Source organism: Pseudophryne corroboree, chromosome 1, assembly GCF_028390025.1.
Source record: "Pseudophryne corroboree isolate aPseCor3 chromosome 1, aPseCor3.hap2, whole genome shotgun sequence".
NCBI lineage: Eukaryota > Metazoa > Chordata > Amphibia > Anura > Myobatrachidae > Pseudophryne > Pseudophryne corroboree.
The window spans coordinates 878730655-878757806 of record NC_086444.1 but is presented as its reverse complement, the minus strand read 5'-3'; the positions used below and the strand labels follow the sequence as shown (position 1 = coordinate 878757806).

The following is a 27152-nucleotide window of genomic DNA, read 5'->3' as shown; positions in this document are numbered from 1 at the left end:
CTATGAGAAATAGAATTATCGGTAAGTAAATTCTTATTTTCTCTGACGTCCTAGTGGATGCTGGGGACTCCGTAAGGACCATGGGGATTATACCAAAGCTCCCAAACGGGCGGGAGAGTGCGGATGACTCTGCAGCACCAAATGAGAGAACTCCAGGTCCTCCTCAGCCAGGGTATCAAATTTGTAGAATTTTACAAACGTATTTGCTCCTGACCAAGTAGCTGCTCGGCAACGTTGTAAAGCCGAGACCCCTCGGGCAGCCGCCCAAGATGAGCCCACCTTCCTTGTGGAATGGGCTTTTACAGATTTTGGCTGTGGCAGGCCTGCCACAGAATGTGCAAGCTGAATTGTACTACAAATCCAACGAGCAATAGTCTGCTTAGAAGCAGGAGCACCCAGCTTGTTGGGTGCATACAGAATAAACAACGAGTCAGATTTTCTGACTCCAGCCGTCCTGGAAACCTATATTTCCAGGGCCCTGACAACGTCTAGCAACTTGGAGTCCTCCAAGTCCCTAGTAGCCGCAGGCACCACAATAGGTTGATTCAGGTGAAACGCTGAAAACCACCTTAGGGAGAAACTGAGGACAAGTCCTCAATTCCGCCCTGTCCGAATTGAAAATCAGATAAGGGCTTTTACAGGATAAAGCCGCCAATTCTGACATGCGCCTGGCCCAGGCCAGGGCCAACAGCATGACCACTTTCCATGTGAGATATTTTAACTCCACAGATTTAAGTGGTTCAAACCAATGTGACTTTTGGAACCCAAAAACTACATTGAGATCTCAAGGTGCCACTGGAGGCACAAAAGGAGGCTGTATATGCAGTACCCCTTTTACAACGTCTGAACTTCAGGGACTGAAGCTAGTTCTTTTTGGAAGAAAATTGACAGGGCCGAAATTTGAACCTTAATGGACCCCAATTTCAGGCCCATAGACACTCCTGTTTGCAGGAAATGTAGGAATCGACCCAGTTGAATTTCCTCCGTCGGGCCTTACTGGCCTAGCACCACGCAACATATTTTCGCCAAATGCGGTGATAATGTTTTGCGGTTACATCCTTCCTGGCTTTGATCAGGATAGGGATGACTTCATCCGGAATGCCTTTTTTCCTTCAGGATCCGGCGTTCAACCGCCATGCCGTCAAACGCAGCCGCGGTAAGTCTTGGAACAGACAGGGTCCTTGCTGGAGCAGGTCCCTTCTTAGAGGTAGAGGCCACGGATCCTCCGTGAGCATCTCTTGAAGTTCCGGTTACCAAGTCCTTCTTGGCCAATCCGGAGCCACGAATATAGTGCTTACTCCTCTCCATCTTATCAATCTCGGTACCTTGGGTATGAGAGGCAGATGAGGGAACACATACACTGACTGGTACACCCACGGTGTTACCAGAGCGTCTACAGCTATTGCCTGAGGGTCCCTTGACCTGGCGCAATACCTGTCGAGTTTTTCCCAACGGTTTATAATCATGTGGAAGACTTCTGGGTGAAATCCCCACTCTCCCGGGTGGAGGTCGTGTCTGCTGAGGAAGTCTGCTTCCCAGTTGTCCACTCCCGGAATTGCTGACAGTGCTATCACATGATTTTCCGCCCAGCGAAGAATCCTTGCAGCTTCTGCCATTGCCCTCCTGCTTCTTGTGCCACCCTGTCTGTTTACGTGGGTGACTGCCGTGATGTTGTCCGACTGGATCAACACCGGCTGACCTTGAAGCAGAGGTCTTGCTAAGCTTAGAGCATTGTAAATGGCCCTTAGCTTCAGGATATTTATGTGAAGTGATGTCTCCAGGCTTGACCATAAGCCCTGGAAATTCCTTCCCTGTGTGACTGCTCCCCAGCCTCGCAGGCTGGCATCCGTGGTCACCAGGACCCAGTCCTGAATGCCGAATCTGCGGCCCTCTAGAAGATGAGCACTCTGCAACCAACACAGGAGGGACACCCTTGTTCTTGGTGACAGGGTTATCCGCTGATGCATCTGAAGATGCGACCCGGACCATTGTCCAGCAGTTCCCACTGGAAAGTTCTTGCGTGGAATCTGCCGAATGGGATTGCTTCGTAGGAAGCCACCATTTTACCCAGAACCCTTGTGCATTGATGCACTGAGACTTGGCTCGGTTTTAGGAGGTTCCTGACTAGCTCGGATAACTCCCTGGCTTTCTCCTCCGGGAGAAACACCTTTTTCTGGACTGTGTCCAGGATCATCCCTAGGAACAGAAGACGAGTCGTCGGAACCAGCTGCGATTTTGGAATATTGAGAATCCAATCGTGCTGCCGCAACACTACCTGAGATAGTGCTACACCGACCTTCAACTGTTCCCTGGATCTTACCCTTATCAGGTAATCGTCCAAGTAAGGGATAACTAAAATTCCCTTCCTTCGAAGGAATATCATCATTTCGGCCATTACCTTGGTAAAGACCCGGGGTGCCGTGGACCATCCATACGGCAGCGTCTGAACTGATAGTGACAGTTCTGTACCATAAACCTGAGGTACCCTTGGTGAGAAGGGTAAATTTGGACATGAAGGTAAGCATCCTCGATGTCCCGAGACATCATGTAGTCCCCTTCTTCCAGGTTCGCAATCACTGCTCTGAGTGACTCAATCTTGAATTTGAACCTCTGCATGTAAGTGTTCAAAGATTTTAGATTTAGAATCGGTCTCACCGAGCCGTCCGGCTTCGGTACCACAACAGTGTGGAATAATACCCCGTTCCCTGTTGCAGGAGGGGTACCTTGATTATCACCTGCTGGGAATACAGCTTGTGAATGGCTTCCAAAACGGTCTCCCTGTCAGAAGGAGACATCGGTAAAGCCGACTTTAGGAAACGGCGAGGGGGAGACGTCTCGAATTCCAATTTGTACCCCTGAGATATCACCTGAAGGATCCAGGGGTCTACTTGCGAGTGAGCCAACTGCGCGCTGAAATTCATTGAGACGGGCCCCCCACCGTGCCTGATTCTGCTTGTAAAGCCCCAGCGTCATACTGAGGGCTTGGCAGAGGCGGGAAAGGGTTTCTGTTCCTGGGAACTGGCTGATTTCTGCAGCCTTTTTCCTCTCCCTCTGTCACGGGGCAGAAATGAGGAACCTTTTGCCCGCTTGTCCACGAAAAGACTGCGCCTGATAATACGGCGTCTTCTCATGTTGCTTCCAAATGCCGTTTGAAATCCGCATCACCTGACCACTGTCATGTCCATAACCCTCTACTGGTAGAAATGGACAACGCACTTAGACTTGATGCCAGTCGGCAAATATTCCGCTGTGCATCACACATATATAGAAATGCATCTTTTAAATGCTCTATAGGCAAAAATATACTGTCCCTATCTAGGGTATCAATATTTTCAGTCAGGGAATCCGACCACGCCAACCCAGCACTGCACATCCAGGATGAGGCGATTGCTGGTCGCAGTATAACACCAGTATGTGTGTAAATACATTTTAGGATACCCTCCTGCTTTCTATCCGCAGGATCCTTAAGGGCGGCCATCTCAGGAGAGGGTAGAGCCCTTACAAGCGTGTGAGCGCTTTATCCACCCTAGGGGGTGTTTCCCAACGCACCCTAACCTCTGGCGGGAAAGGATATAATGCCAATAACATTTTAGAAATTATCAGTTGTTATCGGGGGAAACCCACGCATCATCACACACCTCATTTAATTTCTCACATTCAGGAAAACTACAGGTAGTTTTTCCTCACCGAACATAATACCCCTTTTTGGTGGTACTCGTATTATCAGAAATGTGTAAAACATTTTTCATTGCCTCCATCATGTAACGTGTGGCCCTACTGGAAGTCACATTTGTCTCTTCACCGTCGACACTGGAGTCAGTATCCGTGTCGGCGTCTATATCTGCCATCTGAGGTAACGGGCGCTTTAGAGCCCCTGACGGCCTATGAGACGTCTGGACAGGCACAAGCTGAGTAGCCGGCTGTCTCATGTCAACCACCGTCTTTTATACAGAGCTGACACTGTCACGTAATTCCTTCCAACAGTTCATCCACTCAGGTGTTGACCCCCTAGGGGGTGACATCACTATTACAGGCAATCTGCTCCGTCTCCACATCATTTTTCTCCTCATACATGTCGACACAAACGTACCGACACACAGCACACACACAGGGAATGCCCTGATAGAGGACAGGACCCCACTAGCCCTTTGGGGAGACAGAGGGAGAGTTTGCCAGCACACACCAGAGCGCTATATATATACAGGGATAACCTTATGTAAGTGTTTTTTCCCTTATAGCTGCTGTATCTTTAATACTGCGCGTAATTAGTGCCCCCCCTCTCTTTTTTAACCCTTTCTGTAGTGTAGTGACTGCAGGGGAGAGCCAGGGAGCTTCCCTCCAACGGAGCTGTGAGGGAAAATGGCGCCAGTGTGCTGAGGAGATAGGCTCCGCCCCCTTATCGGCGGCCTTATCTCCCGTTTTTCTATGTATTCTGGCAGGGGTTAAATGCATCCATATAGCCCAGGAGCTATATGTGATACATTTTTTGCCATCCAAGATGTTTTTATTGCGTCTCAGGGCGCCCCCCCCCCAGCGCCCTGCACCCTCAGTGACCGGAGTGTGAAGTGTGCTAAGAGCAATGGCGCACAGCTGCAGTGCTGTGCGCTACCTTGTTGAAGACAGGACGTCTTCTGCCGCCGATTTTCCGGACCTCTTCTGTCTTCTGGCTCTGTAAGGGGGCCGGCGGCGCGGCTCTGGGACCCATCCATGGCTGGGCCTGTGATCGTCCCTCTGGAGCTAATGTCCAGTAGCCTAAGAAGCCCAATCCACTCTGCACGCAGGTGAGTTCGCTTCTTCTCCCCTTAGTCCCTCGGTGCAGTGAACCTGTTGCCAGCAGGACTCACTGAAAATAAAAAACCTAAAACTAAACTTTTCACTAAGCAGCTCAGGAGAGCCACCTAGTGTGCACCCTTCTCGTTCGGGCACAAAATCTTAACTGAGGCTTGGAGGAGGGTCATAGGGGGAGGAGCCAGTGCACACCAGGTAGTTCTAAAGCTTTACTTTTTGTGCCCAGTCTCCTGCGGAGCCGCTATTCCCCATGGTCCTTACGGAGTCCCCAGCATCCACTAGGACGTCAGAGAAAATGGGTGTGCGCTAAAACATTTGACACACAAGGCTACCATAGACAGAATATACAGGAGGGTTTATTTTGCAGCAGCACCAGCACCCATGGAAGGCTAAGCTGGAAAACCTCTATATCCAACACCGACCATCACCACTTTTAAAAAAAAATAAGAAAGAAAAAAAAACCATACAGCTGTACCTAACTATTAGCAGATTCAACCATCTGCTCCTGAATTTTGCTTATCCCCGGAAGAAAATATGATGAGACCTTTCAGACAGGTGACAAGAGTGGAGTACTTGACTACTTTGAAGTGCCATACAGTGTAGTAGTGTTCCATTAAATACTCAAGTTCCAAGATACATGTCCAACACTTGTTCAGATTACAACAAATGATGGTCAAGTGCTTTGATCAGTACAACATTTTCAATACTCCAGTTTCAATAAGAAGGCAACCATAATCTGTCCAAATACTGTAATAGGATTTTAATACCTACCGGTAAATCCTTTTCTCTTAATCCATAAGGGATATTGGGGGAATCTAGTACGATGGGATATAAATTAGGTCCAAAAGAGCCAATGCACTTTAAATTTCTTCAACTGGGTGTGCTGGCTCCTCCCCTCTATGCCCCATCCCACAGGCAGTTATAGGTAAAAACATGCCCAAAGGAGAAAGGACATATATGAGAGAAGGAACATAACAGAAAAGGTGGTGAGATTTACACACCAGGACACCGCTAACATACTGTACAAAAACCAGCAACGGCTGGTAACAACAACAGCTGAACAGGTAACTATAGAACAAGAACCTGCAGAAAAGTCCACGCACTGAAGCGGGTGCCCAATATCTCTTATGGACTACGAGAAAAGGATAACCGGTAGGTATTAAATTCCTGTTTTCTCTAGCATCCATAAGGAATATTGGGGGAATCTAGTAGAACTTCACAAACGTGCTCTTTCCCGACCAGGTTGCAGCTTGGCATAGTTGCAAGGCCGAGACTCCACGAACTGCCGCCCAGGAAGAGCCCACTGATCTTGTAGAGTGGGCCTTTAGAGACTTAGGAACAGGTAAGGCTGCCGACACATAGGCCTGTTGGATAGTAAGCCTAATCCAACGAGCAATTGACTGCTTTGAAGCAGGGTAACCCTTTTTTTGCGCATCATAGAGCACGAACAAGGAACCCGTCTTTCTGACCCGAGCTGTGAGCTTGACAAAGATCTTCAAGGCACACACAGCTGAACGAACCACACAGAACTGGACCGAACCACAATAGGTTGATTCAGATAAAACGCGGAGACAACCTTCAGCAGGAACTGCTGTCTAGTCCGGAGCTGCGCTCTGTCCTTGTAAAATACCAAGTACGGATTTTTACACAATAAGGCCCCCAATTCTGAAACACGTCTAGTAGAAGCCAGGGCCAGTAACATCACAGTCTTCCATGTGAGGTTCTTGTCTTCTACCGTCATCAGAGGTTCAAACCAGGAGGACTGTAGAAATGCCAATACTACATCCAAATCCCAGGGTGCCGTAGGCGGCACAAAAAGTGGTTGTATGTGGAGCACCCCTTGCAAGAAGGTCTGAACTTCAGGCAACACTGCCAATTTCTTCTGGAAGAAAATGGAGAGGGCTGAAATCTGGACCTTAATGGAACCCAGACGTAAGCCCTTATCCACACCAGCTTGCAGGAAATGTCCCAAGTGAAACGCTGCAGGCAGATATGTGCATTCCTCGCACCAAGAGACATATTTCCTCCAGATATGATGATAGTGTTTTGACGTCATAGGTTTTCTGGCCTGAACCATGATAGCAATAACCTTTTTGGAAAGGCTCTTGTGAGCTAGGATGTTCCGCTCAACCTGCATGCCGTCAAATTAAGTCGCCGTATGTCCGGTTAGACGAACGGTCCTTGTTGAAGAAGATCTCCTCTTAGTGGTAGAGGCCAAGGGTCTTCGACTGAGGCTAATTCGGGGCAATCAGAACTGCCTGGACACCTTGATCCTGGTTCGCTTCAGCACCCTTGGGAGCAATGGAATCATAGGATAAAGATAGACCAGCCGGTAAGGCCAAGGCGACGCCAGTGCGTCTACTGCCCTCGCCTGAGGGTCCCTGGTTCGTGAGCAATACCAGGGACGTTTCTTGTTGAGACGAGAAGCCATCATGTCTATTTGTGGGCAACCACACCTGTCGACGAGCTGTTAGAACACCAGATGGTGGAGCCCCCACTCCCACGGGTGGAGATCGTGGCGACTCAGGAAGTCTGCTTCCCAGTTGTCCACACCCGGAAATGAAGATAGCTGACATGGCTCTTGCATTTCATTCCACCCAGAGGAGTATCTTTGATACGCATGCAGGCTCTACTGTTTGCCCTCCTTGACTATTGATATACGCCACTGCCGTGGCATTCTCCGACTGTACCTGGATCGGGTGATCCTTGAGTAGAGGAGAGGCCTAAAGCAGAGCACTGTAGATCGCTCGAAGTTCCAGAATGTTGATTCGAGGGAGGGCCTCGTGGGCTGACCACCTGCCCTGGAACTGCGCCCCTTGGGTGACAGCACCCCATCCCCCTTAGACTGAGGAGGAGGGTCCAGTCAAGAATCCCGAAACTCCAGCCTTCCAGGAGATTGGAGGACTGTAGCCACCACAGGAGGGAAATCCTGGCCTGAGGTGACAGCCGAAACATCTGGTGCATCTGGAGATGCGACTCGGACCACTTGCTCAGGAGATCCAATTGAAATGTTCTGGCATGGAACCTCCCATACTGGATCACCTTGTATGAGGCAACTATTTTTCCAAGCAATCTTATGCAGCGATAGACGGACACTCGAGTAGGCTGGTGCACCATGCGGACCATCTTCTGAAGTGTTTTCGCCTTGTCCTCTGGTAGAAACACCTTCTGGCCCAAAGTATCCAGCAACATCCCCAGGAACAGCCTCTGAGTTGGCTCCAAGTGGGACTTCTGCAAGTTGAGGATCCACCCATGGTCTGATAGAAGATGGATGGTGCGGTCGATATGGAGCAACAAAAGCTCCCTGGATCGTGCCTTTATTAGAAGATCATACAGATAAGGGACCACATTGACCCCCTCGACCCGGAGTTGGAACATCATCTCCGCCATCACCTTTGTGAATACCCTTGGGGCTGGAATTGGAAGTGATTGTCCAGTAGGACTAAATCGGAATATGGAGGTAGGCATCCTTGATATCCGTGGAGAAAATAAATTCCCGTTCTCCCAGGCCCGCAATCACTGCTCGCAAGGATTCCATCTTGAACACCTTCAAGAAAGGATTCAAGGATTTGAGATTCAAAATGGGTCTGACCGAACAGTCAGGTTTCGGAACCACAAACAGGTTTGAGTAAAACCCTGTGCCGCGTTGAGATAGTGGTACTGGAACAATGACGTGGGACAGAACCAACTTTTGGATTGCCTGTTGTAACGTAACTTGCATATCCTCCAAAGCTGGTAAGATTGATTTGAAAAATCGTTGAGCGGGAGTACTGTCGAACTCCAGCCTGTAGCCCTGAGAAACGAGATCTCTGACCCAGGCATCCTGGCAGGAAGTCTCCCAGATGCGGCTGAAGTGACACAGTTAAGCTCCCACCTTGAGATCCCCTCGGGGTGGGTGGGCACTGTCATGCTGAGGCCTTAGTGGAAGCAGAACCGGTGGACTGTTCCTGAGAACTGGTGCTTGCAGGTTTTCTGGATTTACCTCTGGTGCTTCTAGCCGCATTGGAGGCACCAATGGCCTTCGATCGAAATCTGAGACCGAAAGGACTGGACAGCCTCGGATAGGAGCGTCTCGTCGACGACCCAGAGGTGAGAAACATGGTTTTCACAGCTATAACTTTGGAAAATAGGATTTTAATAACCTACCGGTAAATCCTTTACTTGTAGTCCGTAGAAAATGCTGGGGTCAACATTAGTACCATGGGGAGGGGGGTATAGACGGGTCCACTAGGAGCCACTGGCACTTTAAGAGTTTGAGAGTGTGGGCTGGCTCCTCCCTCTATGCCCCTTCTACCAGACTCCGTTTAGAAACTGTGCCCAATGAGACGGACAACTTCGAGATTTTACACAGATAGTTGCGAGATTCAAACCAGCTCACACACAAGGCAAACCAAGCTAACTAGCTTGAAACATCAGCAACGGCTGAATATTAGTCCGTAGAGGATGCTGGAGACTCCAAAAGGATTATGGGGTATAGACTGGATCCGCAGGAGACATGGGCACACTAAAAAGACTTTTACTTAGTCTGAACTGGCTCCTCCCTCTATGCCCCTCCTCCAGACCTCAGTTATAGGAACTGTGCCCAGGAGAGACGGACATTTCGAGGAAAGGATTTTTGTTAAACTAAGGGCGAGAGACATACCAGCTCACACCACAAACATACCGTACAACTGGATCAGCAGGAAACCAGATAACAGTATGAATTAACAGCAGCAACAAGCTGAATATAACTGATACACAAACCTCAATACATCTGCAATACAATATCAATACAACTGCAAGGAACAGTCAGCACTGGGATAGGCGCCCAGCATCCTCTACGGACTACGAGAAACGGATTTACCGGTAGGTAATTAAAATCCTATTTTCTCTTATGTCCTAGAGGATGCTGGGGTCCACATTAGTACCATGGGGATGTACCAAAGCTCCCAGAACAGGAGGGAGAGCGCGGAGGCTTTTGCAGAACTGACTGACCAAACTTCAGGTCCTCAGCGGTCAAAGTATTGAACTTGTAGAACTTTCCAAACGTGTTCGACCCCGACCAAGTAGCAGGCTCGGCAAAGCTGTAAAGCCGAGACACCCCTGGCAGCCGCCCAGGAAGAACCCACCTTACGAGTAGAGTGGGCCTTAACAGATTTTGGACACGGCAATCCTGCCGTAGAATGCGCATGCTGGATAGTGAACACCTGATATAGCGAGAGATCATCTGCTTAGAAGCAGGACACCCAAGTTTCTTGGGATCATACAGGACAAACAGAGTCCGATTTTCTGTGATGAGTAGTCCTCTTCACATAGATTTTTAGAGCCCTTACAACATCCAAGGACTTTGATGAAATTGAGGAGTCAGTAGCAACTGGCATCACAATAGGTTGGTTGATACGAAATGCCGACACAACCTTCAGAAGGAACTGCTGACGTGTCCGGAGCTCAGCTTTATTTTCATGAAAGATCAAGTAGGGGATCTTGCAAGACAAAGCCCCCAGCTCCGACACACGTCTAGCAGAAGCTAAGGCCAACAAAGTGACAGCCTTCCATGTGAGAAACTTGACCTCAACCTCCTGTAGAGGCTCGAAACAATCCAAATGGAGAAATTTCAGCACCATGTTAAGATCCCATGGTGCTGTAGGCGGCACAAAGGGAGGCTGGATGTGCAGAACCCCTTTCAAAGAGGTCTGAACCTCCGAGAGGGAAGCAAACTGTTTCTGGAAGAAAATGGATAGGGTCGAAATCTGGACCTTTACGGATCACCTCCTCAGGCCCATATCCACACCGGCTTGCAGGAAGAGGAGAAACCATCCCAGTTGAAACTCCACCGTAGGAAACTTCTTGGACTCACACCAAGATACATATTTTTTCCAAATACGATGGTAATGTTTAGACGTTACTCCTTTCCTAGCCTGTATCATGGTAGGAATAACCTTGTTCGGAATGCCCCTCCGAGCTAATATCTGGCGTTCAACTTCCATGCCGTCAAACGTAGCCACAGTAAGTCTTGATAAGCGAACGGCCCCTGCTGTAGCAGGTCCTCCCGAAGAGGAAGAGGCCGCGGCTCTTCTAGCAGTAGATCCAGAAGATCCGCGTATCAAGCCCTTCTTGGTCAGTCCGGAGCAATGAGGATCGCCTGAACTCTTGTTCTCCTTATGAGTTTTAGAACTCTTGGAAAGAGTGGAAGTGGAGAAAACACGTATACAGACTGGAACATCCACGGAGTCACTAGGGCGTCCACCGCCACGGCTTGCGGGTCTCTCGACCAGGAACAATATCGCCGAAGCTTCTTGTTGAGACGAGAGGCCATCATGGCTATTTGAGGTACACCCCAAAGATCTGTTACCTCCTTGAACACCTCCGGATGGAGACCCCACTCCCCTGGATGGAGATCGTGTCTGCTGAGGAAGTCTGCTTCCCAGTTGTCTTCTCCCGGAATGAAGATTGCTGACAGCGTCAACACGTGTTTTTCTGCCCAGGGGATGATTCTCGTTACCTCTGACATTGCAGCTCTGCTCTTCGTTCCGCCCTGTCGGTTTATGTAAGCACTGTCGTTACATTGTCTGACTGCACTTGAATGGCTCGACCTCGCAGAAGATGGGCCGCTTGGAGAAGACCGTTGTAGATGGCTTAGTACCAGAATGTTTATTGGTAGGCTGGATTCCAGGCTTGACCATCTTCCTTGAAGGGTTTCCCCTTGAGTGACTGCGCCCCAGCCCCGGAGACTTGCATCCGTGGTTCGAAGGATCCAGTCCTGAATCCCGAACCTGCAGCCCTCCAGAAGGTGAGGTAATTGTAGCCACCAGAGGAGTGAAATCCTGGCTTTTGGCAACAGACGTATTCTCTGGTGCATGTGTAGATGAGATCCCGACCACTTGTCCAGGAGATCCAGTTGGAAGGGCCGAGCATGAAACCTTCCGTACTGTAGAGCCTCGTACGGGGCCACCATCTTCCCCAGAAGGCAAATATACTGATAAACCGAAACCCGGGCTGGCTTCAGGACATACCGGACCATTGTTTGTATCAACGCTTTTTCCCCCAGAAGACACACCCTCTGCACTTCTGTGTCGAGGATCATTCCCAGAAAAGACAACCTCCTGGTCGGCTCCAAATGTGATTTTGGAAAAATCAGGATCCAACCGTGTTCCATGAGTCGTGAGAACAATGGACTGCAACAACCTCTCCCTGGATGCTGCCTTTATCAGCAGATCGTCCAGATATGGTATTATGTTCACCCCCTGTGAGCGGAGGAGAATCATCATATCTGCCATCACCTTGGTGAACACCCTCAGTGCTGTGGAGAAGCCGAATGCTAGTGCCCCAAATCGGAATGTGGAGGTACGCATCCTTGATATCTAGGGATATCAGAAACTCTCCCTCCTCCAAACATGAAATCATTGCTCTGAGAGACACAATTTTGAATATACAAATTGGTCTGACCGAACCATCCGGTTTCGGTATCACGAAAAGGTTTGAAAAATAACCCTTGTTTTGCATATGAGGTGGAATTGGGACAATGACCTGTGATTTTCCCAATTTTAGGATGTCTTCCTGTAGGATAGCCCTGTTTGTCAGCAAAGCTGGTAAGCCTGATTTCAAGAATCGGTGAGGCGGGAGTTCTTGAAACTCCAGTCTGTACCCCTGGGACACAATATCCTGTACCCAGGGATCCAGGCCGGATGACACCCAGACATGGCTGAAACGTCTGAGTCTCGCATCCACCAGCCCGTCCCCCAGGCTTTGAGGTCCACCATCCTGCTGAGGATTTTGAGGAACCAGAAGTAGGTCTCTGGTCCTGGGAGCCTGCAGGTGCAGGCTTTTTGGATTTTGCTCTACCACCTCTAAAGAAAGTGGTAGAAGGCTTGGTTTTTTTTTGTGTTAGCGGTCCTAAAGGACTGCTGCACAGCTGAAGAAACGGTTTCTTCGTAGAAGGAGTAGCAGAGGGAAGGAAAGGTGACTTACCCACGGTTGCCATGGAAATCCACACATCCAACGCTTCCCCAAATAGAGCCTGACCTGTGTAGGGTAGGTTCTCCACACTTCTCCTGGATTCCGCATCTGCAGACCACTGGCGTAGCCAGAGTCCCCTGCGAGCTGATACTGACATGGAGGATATTCGTGCAGCCATGGAACCCAGGTCTTTCATGAATTCCACCATAAATCCTGCAGAATCCTGTATGTTACGTAAAAACAATTCAACGTCACTTTTATCCATTGAATCCAATCCCTCTAGTAATGTGCCTGACCACTTTACTATGGCTTTAGAAATCCATGCACAGGCAATAGTGGGCCTTAAGGCCACTCCTGAAGCAGTGTATATGGATTTGAGCGTAGTGTCAATCTTACGATCAGCCGGTTCTTTCAACACGGTAGAACCAGGGACAGGTAAAACCACCTTTTTAGACAGTCTGGAGACAGATGCATTAAAGATTGGTGGGTTTTCCTATTTTTTCCCATCTTCCTCAGGGAAGGGAAAAGCAACCAGAACCCTTTTTGGGATCTGGAATTTTTTCTCTGGGTTTTCCCAGGATTTTTCAAATATAGCATTTAATTCTTTAGACGCGGGAAAGGTTAGCGGGGCTCTCTTATTATCAGTGAAGTAAGCCTCCTCAACCTGCTCAGGTGTAGTGTCATTAATGTTTAAATACATCTCGGCCTCATATCATGAGCTGCAACCCCTTTGCAAGGGATGCCGCCCCCCTCAGCACATCCCTATCATTGTCTGAAGAATCAGAATCGGTATCAGTGTCATCTTGCATAATTTGGGCAACGTGGGAACATGCTAGGGGGTTTTGCAGGAATAGGGACAGAGCCTGACCAAACTGCCACAGACTTCTTTAACACCTGAGTTTCAGTCTCAGTATTAGCTTCAACAATAGGGGTCTGTGACAAAGCAATACAATCCTGTGTACATGGAATGGATCCCTCCTGAGAGGAAATCTCTTCTGCAGCATATGACACAAAGTCCCTAGACCTGGCTATGTGAGATCGTAAACACTCACAAACAGGGAAATGTCAGACAGTTTCCCCCCAAGTATGCCACAGAGACACACAGAGATTGGAGCCAACCCACACACAGCGCTTTTTAAGGTAGAACTAATGAAACTCCCAGCGCTGTCTGTGTACCTTAATAGACTACACAGCCTCCCCCTCCCTTCTACATTCCCCTGGTACCGTACAAGATAGCTGGAGTTGACTTGGAGGGACAGCTCTCCCTGTCAACGCTTCTGCAGGCAGGAAGTTGGCGCTGAACGCTGCTGGGTCCGCTCTGAGGAGCAACTCCGCCCCCTTTCATGGCGCTGCTTCCCGCTCTTCTGAAGATTATACTGGCCGAAGGAAAAGTGTTAGCAGCGATCCTGGGACCCTGACAGGCTTGTCAGTCAGTGTAGGAGCTGGCTCAGGGTGCCCCTCACAGCGCCGCACTATGTACCGCTGAGCCCCAGAGCGCAGTTAGTACTGCGCTCCATACCCTGTTGCCGCCATCTTCCCACTGGCAGGCCGCTTGCCTGGGGGGCCGGTGACTATCTCGCCACTGATCTTCTGGCTCTGTAAGGGGGTGACTGGCGTGCTGCTGGGATGAGCGATCCCCTGTGGCGGCGAACGTTTGATCCCCTCAAAAGCTCCGTGTCCTGTCAGCAGAGATAGTGGCTCAGACCCCTCAGGGCGGACACTACTCCCCCACTTAGTCCCACGAAGCAGGGAGGCTGTTGCCAGCAGCCTCCCTGTAAAATAATAAACTCTAAAATAAAATTTTACTGGAGAAACTCTGTAGAGCTCCCCTAGCTGTGACCGGCTCCTCCGTGCACATTTTCTAAACCGAGTCTGGTAGGCGGGGCATAGAGGGAAGAGCCAACCCACACTCTCAAACTCTTAAAGTGCCAGTGGCTTCTAGTGGACCAGTCTATACCACCCCATGGTACTAATGTGGATCCCAGCATCCTCTAGGACGTAAGAGAAATCCAGGTATCCAATTCGACCCCAAAAAGCCATTCACCAGAAAAAGGGAGTGATTCCACACTACGTTTGGATTCTGCGTCCGCAACCCACTGAGTCAACCCCAAGGCCCTGCGCGCCGACACTGCCATGGCAGAAGTCTGAGAATTAATGTTCCCCATTTCCTCGAGCGAATCACAGAGGACACGGGTAGGGTCCTGAATGTGCTTCAGAAGGGTTACCATAGTAACTTAGGGCATAACCCCCAAGAGGACCCCCTGAATCTGAGTGGCCCAAGAATGAATAGCATGGGTCATCAAGCAACCCGCAATGACAGGTCTTTGTGATATACCGACTGCTGTGTATATAGATTTTAGTGTGGTCTCTATCTTCCTATTCCCTGGATCCTTCATGGTAAAGGAGCCCGGGGAAGGCAGCACTGCCTTTTTATACAGGCGAGATACTGAGACATCCACCCCTGGGGGTTCCTCCAAAAATTTTCTACCTTCAAGAGCAAATGGGAAAGTGCACAAAAACTTTTTTGGACACATTCGGAATTTGTCTGGATTCTTCCAGGCTTTTTGAATAAGTCATCTAACTCTGTAGAATCAGGGAAAGTGACATTGGGCTTGTTTTGTACAAAGAAAAACGACTGCTGTGACGCAGCGTCCTCTAGAGGGAGCTTTAACACGTCCCTTATAGCCAAAATGAGTGGTTCAATACCCTGAGCAACGTCGGGATCAACGCTAATGGGGTCCAGGTCATCCCAATCATCCTGTATATCATCATCTGTATCAGAGAATAGCAGGTAAACCACGCTTCTGAGGACCTGCATGAGAGAGGGGTGGCTGTGCATCTGCCCTAGCAGCTAAATCTGCAACAGCTTGTTGCAGTAGCTGAGTTTTCTGCATATTAGCAGTGATCTGGGATGACATATCAGACATCATAGTCTTAAGAGACCCTAACCAGTGGGGCTCTGGACCCTCTCCCCCAGCCTCTTCACTGACTTGTGAAGATTGACTGCATTGTTCACAGGAAACAGTCATTAGATAAGGGAGAGAATCTAGTGTGACATCCACTGCACAGCTTGTGTTTACCCATATTCACAGTAAGCACAATAACATACACACAGACCGTTATAATACAAGCCTGCCCCACTGTATGTGAGCAGAGAGTGAGAGAGGGGACACCAGCACACCATGAGCTGCACAGCCCGTCAGGCTGTCAACTCCCTATAATGCAGTAAACACTAACAATTATTGTCCTAGATGGGATCAGGATAGTGTACACAAGCGGCTCTCCCCCTTTGCTACACCCTATACCAGATATCCAGCGTGTCTGAGGATCAGGAAGTGCTGTAAATGGTTGCAGTAAGCAGAGGATGGCGCCAAAACGCCTCAGGTCCCGCTCTGAGGTAGCTACGCCCTTTCCGATGGCAACGGAGTTACATACATATATAATACTGGCAAAGGTCTCCTTTTAAGCTTAAAACATCACACAAGTGCTAGTCAAGCCCTTTCGTGCCAGCTCTACACGAGGGATCTTAGGGGAATCTTAGCAGCCCCCCCCCCCCCCCCCCTGTGTTCAGCCACACTTTGAACCTGGGGGACCCCCCCTAGTGGGGACCCCGGCTTGTACTCACCACCGATGTCGCCTTGAGGCAGCGTTAGGTGCGTGCTACGGCTTTGACAGCCATGACGCAGTGCCTCATTGAACAAACACAGAGGAAGTGGCTCTGCACCTTGTAAGGCAGGTGACCGCCTGCCCGTCCCACTTTCCCCCCTAACTCCCACGGTGCAGGTATGCTGTTGCCCAGACAGCATACTGAAAATAAAAGATTAAAAGAAATTGAAGAAAACTCTCTGGAGCTGCAGAGATGTGCATCCTCTCCTGAGGGCACTTTTTTCTAAACTGCCTGTGGGAGGGGCATAGAGGGGAGGAACCAGCATACCCAGGTGAAGAAATTTAAAGTGCACTGGCTCCTTTTGACCCCGTCTATACCCCATCGTACTAGATTCCCCAATATCCCTTATGGATGCTAGAGAAATGAAACACCAACATGAAAACAAAACTACAAACAAACTAACGTATAACTAAACTTTTTAACAAACTAATGTATATTAGGGTGCTATTATTCAATAACATGCAGTTAAGGATATTATTAACGTCTTACCTGTGCATCGATATCTATGGAAGGGTAGATAGGCAGCATGGCTGAAGGAGATATGATAGGGCTTGGACTTGGCGTCTGAGGTTGGGAAATGGAAGTAGCAATACTGTGGGTAGGAGTGTTTGATATCGCAGATGTTCTTCCACTCACTGCTGTTGAACAAAATATCTACACTTAGGCTAGAAAAACTGTATTGAAACAGCAGGTTGTACAGAATTAAGTGATAACATGCATCTTTATAGCAGTTTGTTAGGGATATGCTTTTTAGCACTAACATACAATCTACTAGAAGACTCAAATCAAGTGATAATCTAGATCTATTACAGAAAGCCTTGAAACATTTCCAACATTTCACTGTATTTGTAAAATGGCCATTTTAGAAAACGCAGTGTGCAACAGAGCAGAAACCGTATGAAAACTGCTCAATTTTCGTTGCCCTGGACTTCATAGACTCTGGAAAATAATTTGATGATGCAATGTCACCGTAGTAACAGAACCCTGTATTAGTAGCATTCTAGCCTCCCCATTAACAAAGGGCACAATTAGGACAGTCCTGTTCACTGTCTGGACAAGAGGCCCTTTATGTAAAAAAAAATATCCAATAGTGTGATTACTTTACTTTCTTATTAGGTATTAAATCTCAAAATCCAGAAAAGGCAAACTATCTTCCATTTGCGAGGAACACTGGTACAACGGAGAACTAATTAATACAGTAAGTGCATCCCCTTCACTGAATTAAACCCATTAAGCTTACAGGGTGCCTTTTACATTAATTTATATTTAATTGACTGTATTCTCCCTTTGAAGCATTTACATAACATGTTTTCAAACATAGTACACTTATAACAGTTAATCAGAAAAGCACTTTACATCACATACCAGAGGATATCAAATACTATACAAAGGAAGTACTATATAGAGAGAACACAAACTAATCTACTTTCATTAGACAGCAAGGTACGGGTATATCTTACTATGCCATATTGCAAAACAAGGTGTACATGACAACTATGGCATACATAATCAAATGTACACTATGCTTGTTAGAGCAATTCCTTAAAACATTTTACAAACTAAAAGCAATTGAAAAGTGGCCATTTATAATACACATACAAGACTATTCTGATTTTTTTTTCTCTTTAAAAGCCACTAGAGCAGCTAAGGAAAATAAAAATAACTTTAAAAAGAGATCATGCTAATCGTTAGTGCAGTAATCAATGAAGAATTACCAATGTTATTTACTAGGTGAACTAATTATGCCTGCTGAAAAACAATGATATGTAAAGGTTTCAAGAATGTACTTTTTGTAGTACACCTGCCAAATTAGGATCTATATATATAAAAATGTAAATGTGCAATTCTCAAAACCTGCTAAAACCAAATCATTCTGGCACAATACAATAAAAATGGACATTTACCTGTTGTTTACAATCCTTTCAAGAAATAAATGCTGATACATAAGATACAGTCTCAACTTTTATTGTGCAAAGGGTCATCCCATGTCATTTTAATTTATTCCAAGTTTAGTCATGCCTTACTAGCTGGCAACATAGATGGTCTTCCATAATTCCCAATCGCCACAGTCACAGTGTCAACATGGGACTGAGGGGTCTATTTACTAAGCCTTGCATGGAGAGAAAGTCGCTGGCGATAAAGTCCCAGCCAATCGGCTCCTGACTACCACGTCACAGGCTGGGTTTGAGCTGACTGGTTGGTACTTTATCTCCAGCGACTTTATCGCCGTCCCTGAGTCACATGTACATTTAGGAATGGTGCCATTTTCTGAAAACAATACCAAGTTCATTACATTGAATGGGGAATGCTACAGAACATATAAATTGCATGTTCATATACTCTGTGTGACAACAGCATTAAGTAGCCTCATTCCTCACTGTTGGCAATAACCCAGAGATCATCAGACCCACTTATATATTGCAGTGCTGCATGTCTAATGGCTGTTTGTAAAATGCTGTGCAATGTTATTAGTCACACACATCTGTATTTTGTGATTGGATTAGAAAGAACCTCTAATCAGAAGCCACAATGAAATACACCTACCTTCCATAGCAGCTGCACGTGTCTTAACTAGTTTGTCAAACAGGCTGTTGTAGAGTGAATGAAGGTGATCTAAGTGCTACACAAAATGTCTACATTTGGATAGAAGCACACAGAAATACCCTTTAAAAGAACATGTCCAATAGATAATTTTTCTGAACTACATTGCTTTATCTTATGGTTTCCTTAAAGGGATAAAGCATTTGATAATTGTAAAACGCTGCAGGATACTACACTAGACTATTATCTGGATCCAGTTTTACACAATGCACAGACACTAGTTGAGCCGTGCCACATCGAGGAAAACAGGGGTATCTGAATGATATAGAGTTCATAGTGATAATATAGTCGGATGCTTGAAACATAAAGGAACATTTGCAGGATGGCATCTGGAGTCCTTTAAGCAATAAGTTAAGTCACCACTATGGGTTAACATAGTAATGAATTGATGTAATTTGCCACTACTCAATTTAAAATTACCACGTATCTGGGTCAAGAGGCACTTATATATTAAACAATAATGCTGCCAAAAACTGAAGATTTAGTACTGGATGGAAGATAACCAAAATAAATTTGAAAGCAAATTTACTTTGCAAGCACTATTTGCTAAATACACCAATTGCCACAATCACGAGCAGTCTCCTACCAAACATATCTGTGCTTACAGACAGAACTGGGTCTTATGTAATAGCCTAGAACAGGCATGTCAAAACTGTGGCCCTCCAGCTGTTGAGAAACTACACATCCCAGCTTGCCTTGACACAGCTTTAGCATTCTCCGACAGCAAAACTGTGTCAAGGCATGATGGGATATGTAGTTTCACAACAGCTGGAGGGCCGCAGTTTGGACATGCCTGACCTAGAAGATGCAGGCTCTGGCTAGTTTCCAGGAAAGTCTGCCCATATTTTTAAAGTGGCAATCATTTAAAGAAGCAACACAGATTTTAACAGATTGCAGCTTTAAGAAAACGGGCAGACTCACAAGAGACTCAACAGAGATTGCATCTTGTAAGCTATTGCGTAAGACCCTTGGTGTAAGTGCTACTTCCTTGTAATCTTTCCAATCAAGATACAGCATATGAAACAGGCCAAGCAGTAAACAGATAAAAGAGTGCTGCCTGGGACTCTCATATCATCCTGAAACCAGTAGATCTGGCAAGCGGCAAATGCAAGATAAGTATTCTCTCATCGTAACACCCTCCTACAACACATAAATGGCATTATTTGCTTTGGGTGTCACTTTCGTCCAAAAGATTTTAATGCTCAGCATAAAGAGTCATTTGTTACATGTGTCTGAAATTATTTTCAAATGCATTTAATGCAATAATTATTTTAGGTTCAATTTTAAAAACATTACATAATAGCATAATACTCAGAATAAATGTATATTAAAAGTCTTACTATATATTAAACAACTCATCAAGGCTAAATCTTCTAAAAAAAACTGGACTAAAAACTAAACATTAAGAGACACCAGAAATATATGTCAATCATTGCACAGGTAAATAAACCAAATGTAACTAGGTTGAAGCAAGATACCCACCTGCCATGATGTCATCCAGCGTGTCAGTGAGTGTCTGAGCAGGACTGGCTATCATTAAACCTTCTTGCGTTTCTGCCAGGACACCTTGCCCAAGACCTGTTATCTGTGCTTGGCTCAATTCTTGCTGTCCCACAATAACTCCTTGAAGGTCTGCAAGATTAGCAATGGGCCCAGGGGATAGAGTACCCGCTGCCAGAGGCAAAGATTGAGGCATTGCCAGAGGCTGCATGGGAGTAAAGCCCATCTGTACTGCAGTCTGCTGAGAGTCCTCTTTGAGCAGGATAGTGTCAACCTGCTGTAAGTGGGCATAGTCTACCTCAGTGATCTCTTCTCCAACCCCTACTGGAGTTAGCAGTCCGAGATGTTGGCAGGTTTGCTGTTGCTGCTGCTGTTGAAGTTGAATTCTCTGAGCTTTTACTTCTAGATACTGCTTTTTAAGCTGCTGTTGGGTCTTTAGCTGCAGCTCTCGCTCAACTTTTTGCAGCTCTTCCAGTATCTTTTGCTTCTTCTGAATCTGCTCTTCACGTGTTTTGTTCAACTCCTCTATCTTCTCCTTTGTCAACTGGTCTGCATGGGCCAGCTCCAAGGACTGTAACTGTGCATTCTTTTCAATGGCTTCTTTGATCCTTTGCTCCAGCTCGGTAAGTTTCCCCTGAGCTTCTTCTACAATACTTTCTGGAGACTGACTGCTGATGTATCCTTGTGCGTCCTGGCTGCTGTCTGGCACATGGCCACTGGACTTCTGCTTAGATGCAGCTGTGTGAAAAAGAAACCCCCTCAGAACCAATGGAAGCGCAAAAAGGAATGGCACCCTCATAACTGCTAAGGCCAGACATGGGGAGACTTGCAAGGATAGGTACATGAACTACATCCACAAAACTATGACACTATTAAAAAAGGTAATACTGCAAATATCTCAATGTTGGTTAATATTTAAGATCTGGGTATTAAGAGGTAACAACATCTGTGAATGTGTTTGGGGCGGTGGATGAATTTGGAAACTAAAAAGCATATACAGTCATTATTTAAACATATAGTCTTTAATAGTGTGTATATTTGCACTTACCTGTCTTGAAGCAGAAGTAATCTATGATAGGGGAGGTGCCGCAGAGAGGACTTGCCCCTGCCCTCCTGAAGAGGATAGCTCCAGGACAGATAAATGCTATATATCCACTAGATATTTACTAGAGTGACTAAACCTCCATGACAGTGGAGTCAGCCTTTAAATGTTATTCTAGAACTAAAGGTGATACCACCAAAGCATAGGGCATTGCACATAGTGTAGGAGATTGTTAGATAGATAAACGACAGCCTAGGAAAAATAGGATTTTAATACCTACCGGTAAATCCTTTTCTCCTAGTCCGTAGGGGATCCTGGGGGACTCCAAAAGGACCATGGGGTATAGACGGGATCCGCAGGAGACATGGGCACACTAAAAAGACTTTTACCGAGTCTGAACTGGCTCCTCCCTCTATGCCTCTCCTCCAGACCTCAGTTATAGGAACTGTGCCCAGGAGAAACGGACATTTCGAGGAAAGGATTTTTGTTAAACTAAGGGCGAGAGACATACCAGCTCACTCCACAAACATACCGTACAACTGGATCAGCAGGAAACCAGATAACAGTATGAATTAACAACAGCAACAAGCTGAATATAACTGATACACAAGCCTTGTGTAACCCGAAAATAACCAGTATCAATACAACTGCAAGGAACAGTCCGCACTGGGATGGGCGCCCAGCATCCTCTACGGACTAGGAGAAAAGGATTTACCGGTAGGTATTAAAATCCTATTTTCTCTTACGTCCTAGAGGATGCTGGGGACTCCAAAAGGACCATGGGGTCTATACCAAAGCTCCAGACCGGGCGGGAGAGTGCGGACGACTCTGCAGCACCGATTGAGCAAACATGAGGTCCTCCTCAGCCAGGGTATCAAACTTATAGAACTTAGCAAAAGTGTTTGAAGCCGAGCACGTAGCTGCTCGGCAAAGTTGAAGTGCCGAGACCCCTCCTGGGTAGAATGGGTCTTTACTGACTTCGGCAACGGTAGCCCAGCCGAAGAATGAGCGTGCTGAATCGTATTACAAGTCCAGCGTGCAATAGTCTGCTTGGAAGCAGGATTTCCAATCTTGTTGGAAGCATACAGGACAAACAGAGCCTCTGTTTTCCTAGTAAGAGCCGTTCTGGCGACATAAATTTTCAAAGCTCTCACGACATCAAGAGATTTTGGGACTGCCAAAGCATCCGTAGCCACAGGTACCACAATAGGATGATTTATGTGAAACGAAGAAACCACCTTCGGCAGAAATTGTTGATGAGTCCTCAATTCCGCTCTATCCACATGAAAAATCAAATATGGGCTCTTGTGAGACAAAGCCGCCAATTCAGACACTCGTCTGGCAGACGCCAACGGCAAAAGCATGACCACCTTCCAAGTGAGAAACTTTAATTTAACCTTACGCAAAGGTTCAAACCAGTGAGACATAAGAAACTGCAACACCACTTCAAGATCCCACGGTGCCACAATGGAGGATGGATATGCAGCACTCCGTTCACGAAAGTCTGAACCTCAGGAAGGACGGCAAATTATTTTTGAAAGAAAATAGATAAAGCCGAAATCTGCACTTTGATGGAACCCAATTTCAGGCCTGCATCCACGCCTGCCTGCAAAAAGTGGAGGAAACGACCCAAGTGAAACTCCTCCACAGGAGCGGCTTTGGTTTCACACCACGACGCATACTTTCTCCAAATACGGTGATAATGTTTTGCCGTGACCTCCTTCCTAGCCTTAAGGAGAGTGGGGATGACTTCCCCCGGGAATACCTTTCCGAGCTAGGATTTGGCGTTCAACTTCCACGCCGTGAAAACGTAGCCACGGTAAGTCCGGAAACACGCAGGGCCCCTGCAGTAAAAGGTCCTCTCATAGAGGAAGCGGCCAAGGATCTTCTACTAGTAATTCCTGAAGATCCGGATACCAGGCCCTCCGTGGCCAATCTGGAATGACGAGTATTGCCTGAACCCTTGTTCGTCTTATGATCCTCAACACCTTTGGAATGAGAGGAAGCGGAGGGAACACATACACCGACTGAAACACCCACGGAGTTACCAGGGAGTCCACTGCACTGGCTTGGGGGTCCCTTGACCTGGAACAATACTTCGGAAGCTTCTTGTTGAGGCGAGACGCCATCATGTCTATCTGAGGAATTCCCCAATGCCTTGTCACTTCTGCAAATACCTCTTGATGAAGAGCCCACTCTCCTGGATGGAGATCGTGTCTGCTGAGGAAGTCTGCTTCCCAGTTGTCCATGCCCGGGAGGAAGACTGCTGACAGAGCGCTCACGTGCTGTTCAGCCCAGCTGAGAAATCTTGTGGCCTCCGCCTTTGCTGCCCTGCTCCTTGTTCCGCCTTGGCGGTTTACGTACGCCACCGCTGTTATGTTGTCCGACTGGATCTGGACAGTGAGACCCTGAAGAATGTTCTTCGCTTGCAGGAGGCCGTTGTAAATGGCTCTTAACTCGAGAACATTTATGTGGAGACAAGATTCCTGGCTTGACCATTTTCCCTGGAAACTTCTTCCTTGCGTGACTGCACCCCAGCCTCGGAAACTTTCATCTGTGGTCAGCAGGACCCAGTCCTGGATTCCGAATCGGCGTCCCTCTAGAAGGTGAGACCCTTGCAGCCACCACAGGACAGAAATCCTGGCCCTGGAAGATAGACTTATTTTCCGGTGCATGTGCAGCTGAGACCCGGACCATTTGTTCAGCAGATCCCACTGAAACACCCGGGCATGAAACCTGCCAAACGGAATGGCTTCGTAAGCCGCAACCATCTTCCCTAGCACTCGAGTGCATTGATGAATCGACACTCTTGTCGGCCTCAGAAGCTCCTTGACCATGGTCTTTATTTCCAGAGATTTGTCCTCCGGAAGAAACACTCTCTGAAGCTCCGTGTCTAGGATCATGCCCAGGAAGGGCAGCCGAGTTGTCGGGATCAACTGAGACTTTGGCAAATTTAGAATCCAACCGTGATATCGCAGAACCGACAGGGAGAGTTCCACATTTCTTAACAATTTTTCCTTTGATCTCGCCTTTATCAGGAGATCGTCCAAGTACGGGATAATTGTGACCCCTTGCTTGCGAAGGAGTACCATCATTTCCGCCATTACCTTGGTGAAGACCCTCGGGGCCGTGGAAAGCCCAAACGGCAACGTCTGAAATTGGTAATGACAATCCTGCACCGCAAATCTCAGGAAGGCCTGATGAGGAGGATATATTGGGACGTGTAAGTAGGCATCCTTTATGTCGACTGACGCCATAAAATCCCCCCCTTCTAGGCTGGCGAACACAGCTCGAAGAGATTCCATCTTGAACTTGAAAGTTTTCAAGTATGGATTAAGGGATTTTAGGTTCAGAATCGGTCTGACCGAGCCGTCCGGCTTCGGCACGATAAAGAGGCTCGAATAGAAACCTTCCCCCCGTTGGGACGGGGGAACCGGCACAATGACCCTCTGCTGACACAGCTTTTGCATCGCAGCATTTACTACTACTCTTTCTGGAATAGAAACTGGTAGTGCCGACTTGAAAAAGCAGCGTGGGGGGTAACTCCTGAAACTCCAGTTTGTACCCGTGGGACACTGTCTAAGACCCAAAGACCCAGGGCCAACTGAAACCAGACCTGACTTAAGAATCGGAGATGCCCCCCCGCAGGGGAGCACCAGCGTCATGCGGTGGACTTGGTAGAGGCGGGGGAGGACTTTTGGTCCTGGGTGCCTGACACGGCAAGCAACCTCTTTCCCCTTCCTATACCCTTTGAAGCGAGGAAGGACGAACCCCTTCCTTTTTTGTATTTATTAGGCCGAAAGGACTGCATCTGATGATGGGGCGCCTTTGTCTGTTGTGTGGGAACATAAGGAAGAAAAGATGACTTACCCGCAGTAGCGGTAGACACCTGGTCAGCAAGGCCGTCACCAAACAAGACACTACCTTTAAAAGGGAGAACTTCCATATTTTTCTTGGAGTCGGCATCAACATTCCATTGATGAATCCACAGCGCCCTCCTGGCCGAGACCGCCATGGCATTGGCTCTCGATCCCAAGAGGCCAACATCCCTCGCCGCATCCTTTAGGTAATCTGCAGCGTCCTTGATATAACCAAGAGTCAAAAGAATGTTATCCTTATCAAGGGTATCCATATCAGAAGCCAAATTATCAGCCCACTTAGCAATAGCACTACTCACCCATACAGACGCCACAGCAGGTCTGAGCAATGGACCAGTATTACCGAAAATGGCCTTCAATGTCGTCTCCTGCTTGCGATCCGAGAGCAGCCGTGTCAGGAGACGGAAGCGCCACCTTCTTGGACAATCGGGATAGAGCCTTGACCACATTGGGAGACGACTCCCATTTCTCCCCGTCATCAGAGGGGAAAGTATTGGCCATAAAAATTCTCTTGGGAATCTGCCACCTTTTGTCAGGCGACTCCCAAGCCTTTTCACAAAGAGCGTTCAGTTCATGAAAGGGGGGAAACTTCACCTCAGGCTTTTTCCCTTTAAATAAGCAAACCCTTGTGTCTGGAACAGCAGGTTCCTCAGAGATATGTAAAACATCTTTAATAGCCACAATCATGTACTGAATACTCCTAACTACACTTGGATGTAAAGTAGCCTCATTGAAATCGACATCAGACTCAGAGTCTGTGTCGGTATCTGTATCTGCCATCTGGGTAAATGAACATTTTTGTGACCCTGAGGGGTGTCCTCCATGGATTTCCTCCATGTTTGTGTCTGAGAATCAGATTTATCTAGCCTCTTAGACAATAAAGCCACATTTGCATTCAGTGTACTCAACATATTCACCCAATCAGCAGTCGGCTGCGCCGACAGTCATTCCCAAATCCTTTTCTGCGCCCCCAGTAACTTCCTCCGGGGAGGAACACACAGCCTCAGACATGTCGACACGAAGTACCGACACACCCACACTCACACCGGCCAAATCACGGGGACAGACCCACAGGGAAGCCTGTAGAGAGAAACACAGAGGGACTATGCCAGCTCACACCCCAGCGCCCATATACTACAAATAAAAAATATAATATATGTGGGCTGTAATATAAATATAAAAAGCACCAAATTGCATGCGCTTCCCCCCCCCACTCCCTGTTTTGCTCCCTTGTTACTTGTAAGGAGCTTGGAGGTCCGGGCCAGCGTCTCTGCAGCGGCTGTGGAGAGAGGAAATGGCGCTGGTGAGCTGTGCCGCTAAGCCCCGCCCCTTCCCGGCGCTCTGTAGTCCCGCTCAAATTTGAATTTATTATACTGGCTGGGGTATTGTATACGGTGCCCGGGCACCGAATATGCCTTCTGCCAGTTAAATTGACCCTCAGTAACTGCTGCCCAGGGCGCTCCCCCCCAGCGCCCTGCGAGTGCCGCTGGTGATGTGTGTGGGAGCATGGAGCGCTGCGCTGTTGTACCGTTACTGAAGTCTTCTGCCGTCTGGTGTCTTCTGTTCTTCTAATACTCACCCGGCTTCTTTCTTCTGGCTTCTGTGAGGGTTGTGATGGCGCGGCTCCGGGAACAAGCAGCTAGGCGCACCAAGTGATCGAACCCTCTGGAGCTAATGGTGTCCAGTAGCCTAAGAAGCAGAGCCCTTAACTAAGAAGAAGTAGGTCTGACTTCTCTCCCCT

General features: G+C 47.6%; 1 protein-coding gene across 6 annotated transcripts in view; it reads right to left on the bottom strand.

Moving 5' to 3' along the window:
* Window positions 1-27152, bottom strand: part of ANKRD17 (ankyrin repeat domain 17) — a 405562-nt gene that overhangs the window by 93346 nt on the left and 285064 nt on the right. For 4 of the 6 annotated variants that reach the window (XM_063920096.1, XM_063920091.1, XM_063920093.1 and 1 more), the window contains exons 15-16: window positions 20474-21229; window positions 16880-17028 (exon numbers count right to left, since the gene is read on the bottom strand). In XM_063920096.1, the coding sequence (XP_063776166.1) occupies window positions 16880-17028; window positions 20474-21229 (905 nt within the window). The remainder of the gene's footprint in view (window positions 1-16879; window positions 17029-20473; window positions 21230-27152) is intronic. The other 2 variants (XM_063920092.1, XM_063920095.1) reach the window with 2 other exon arrangements.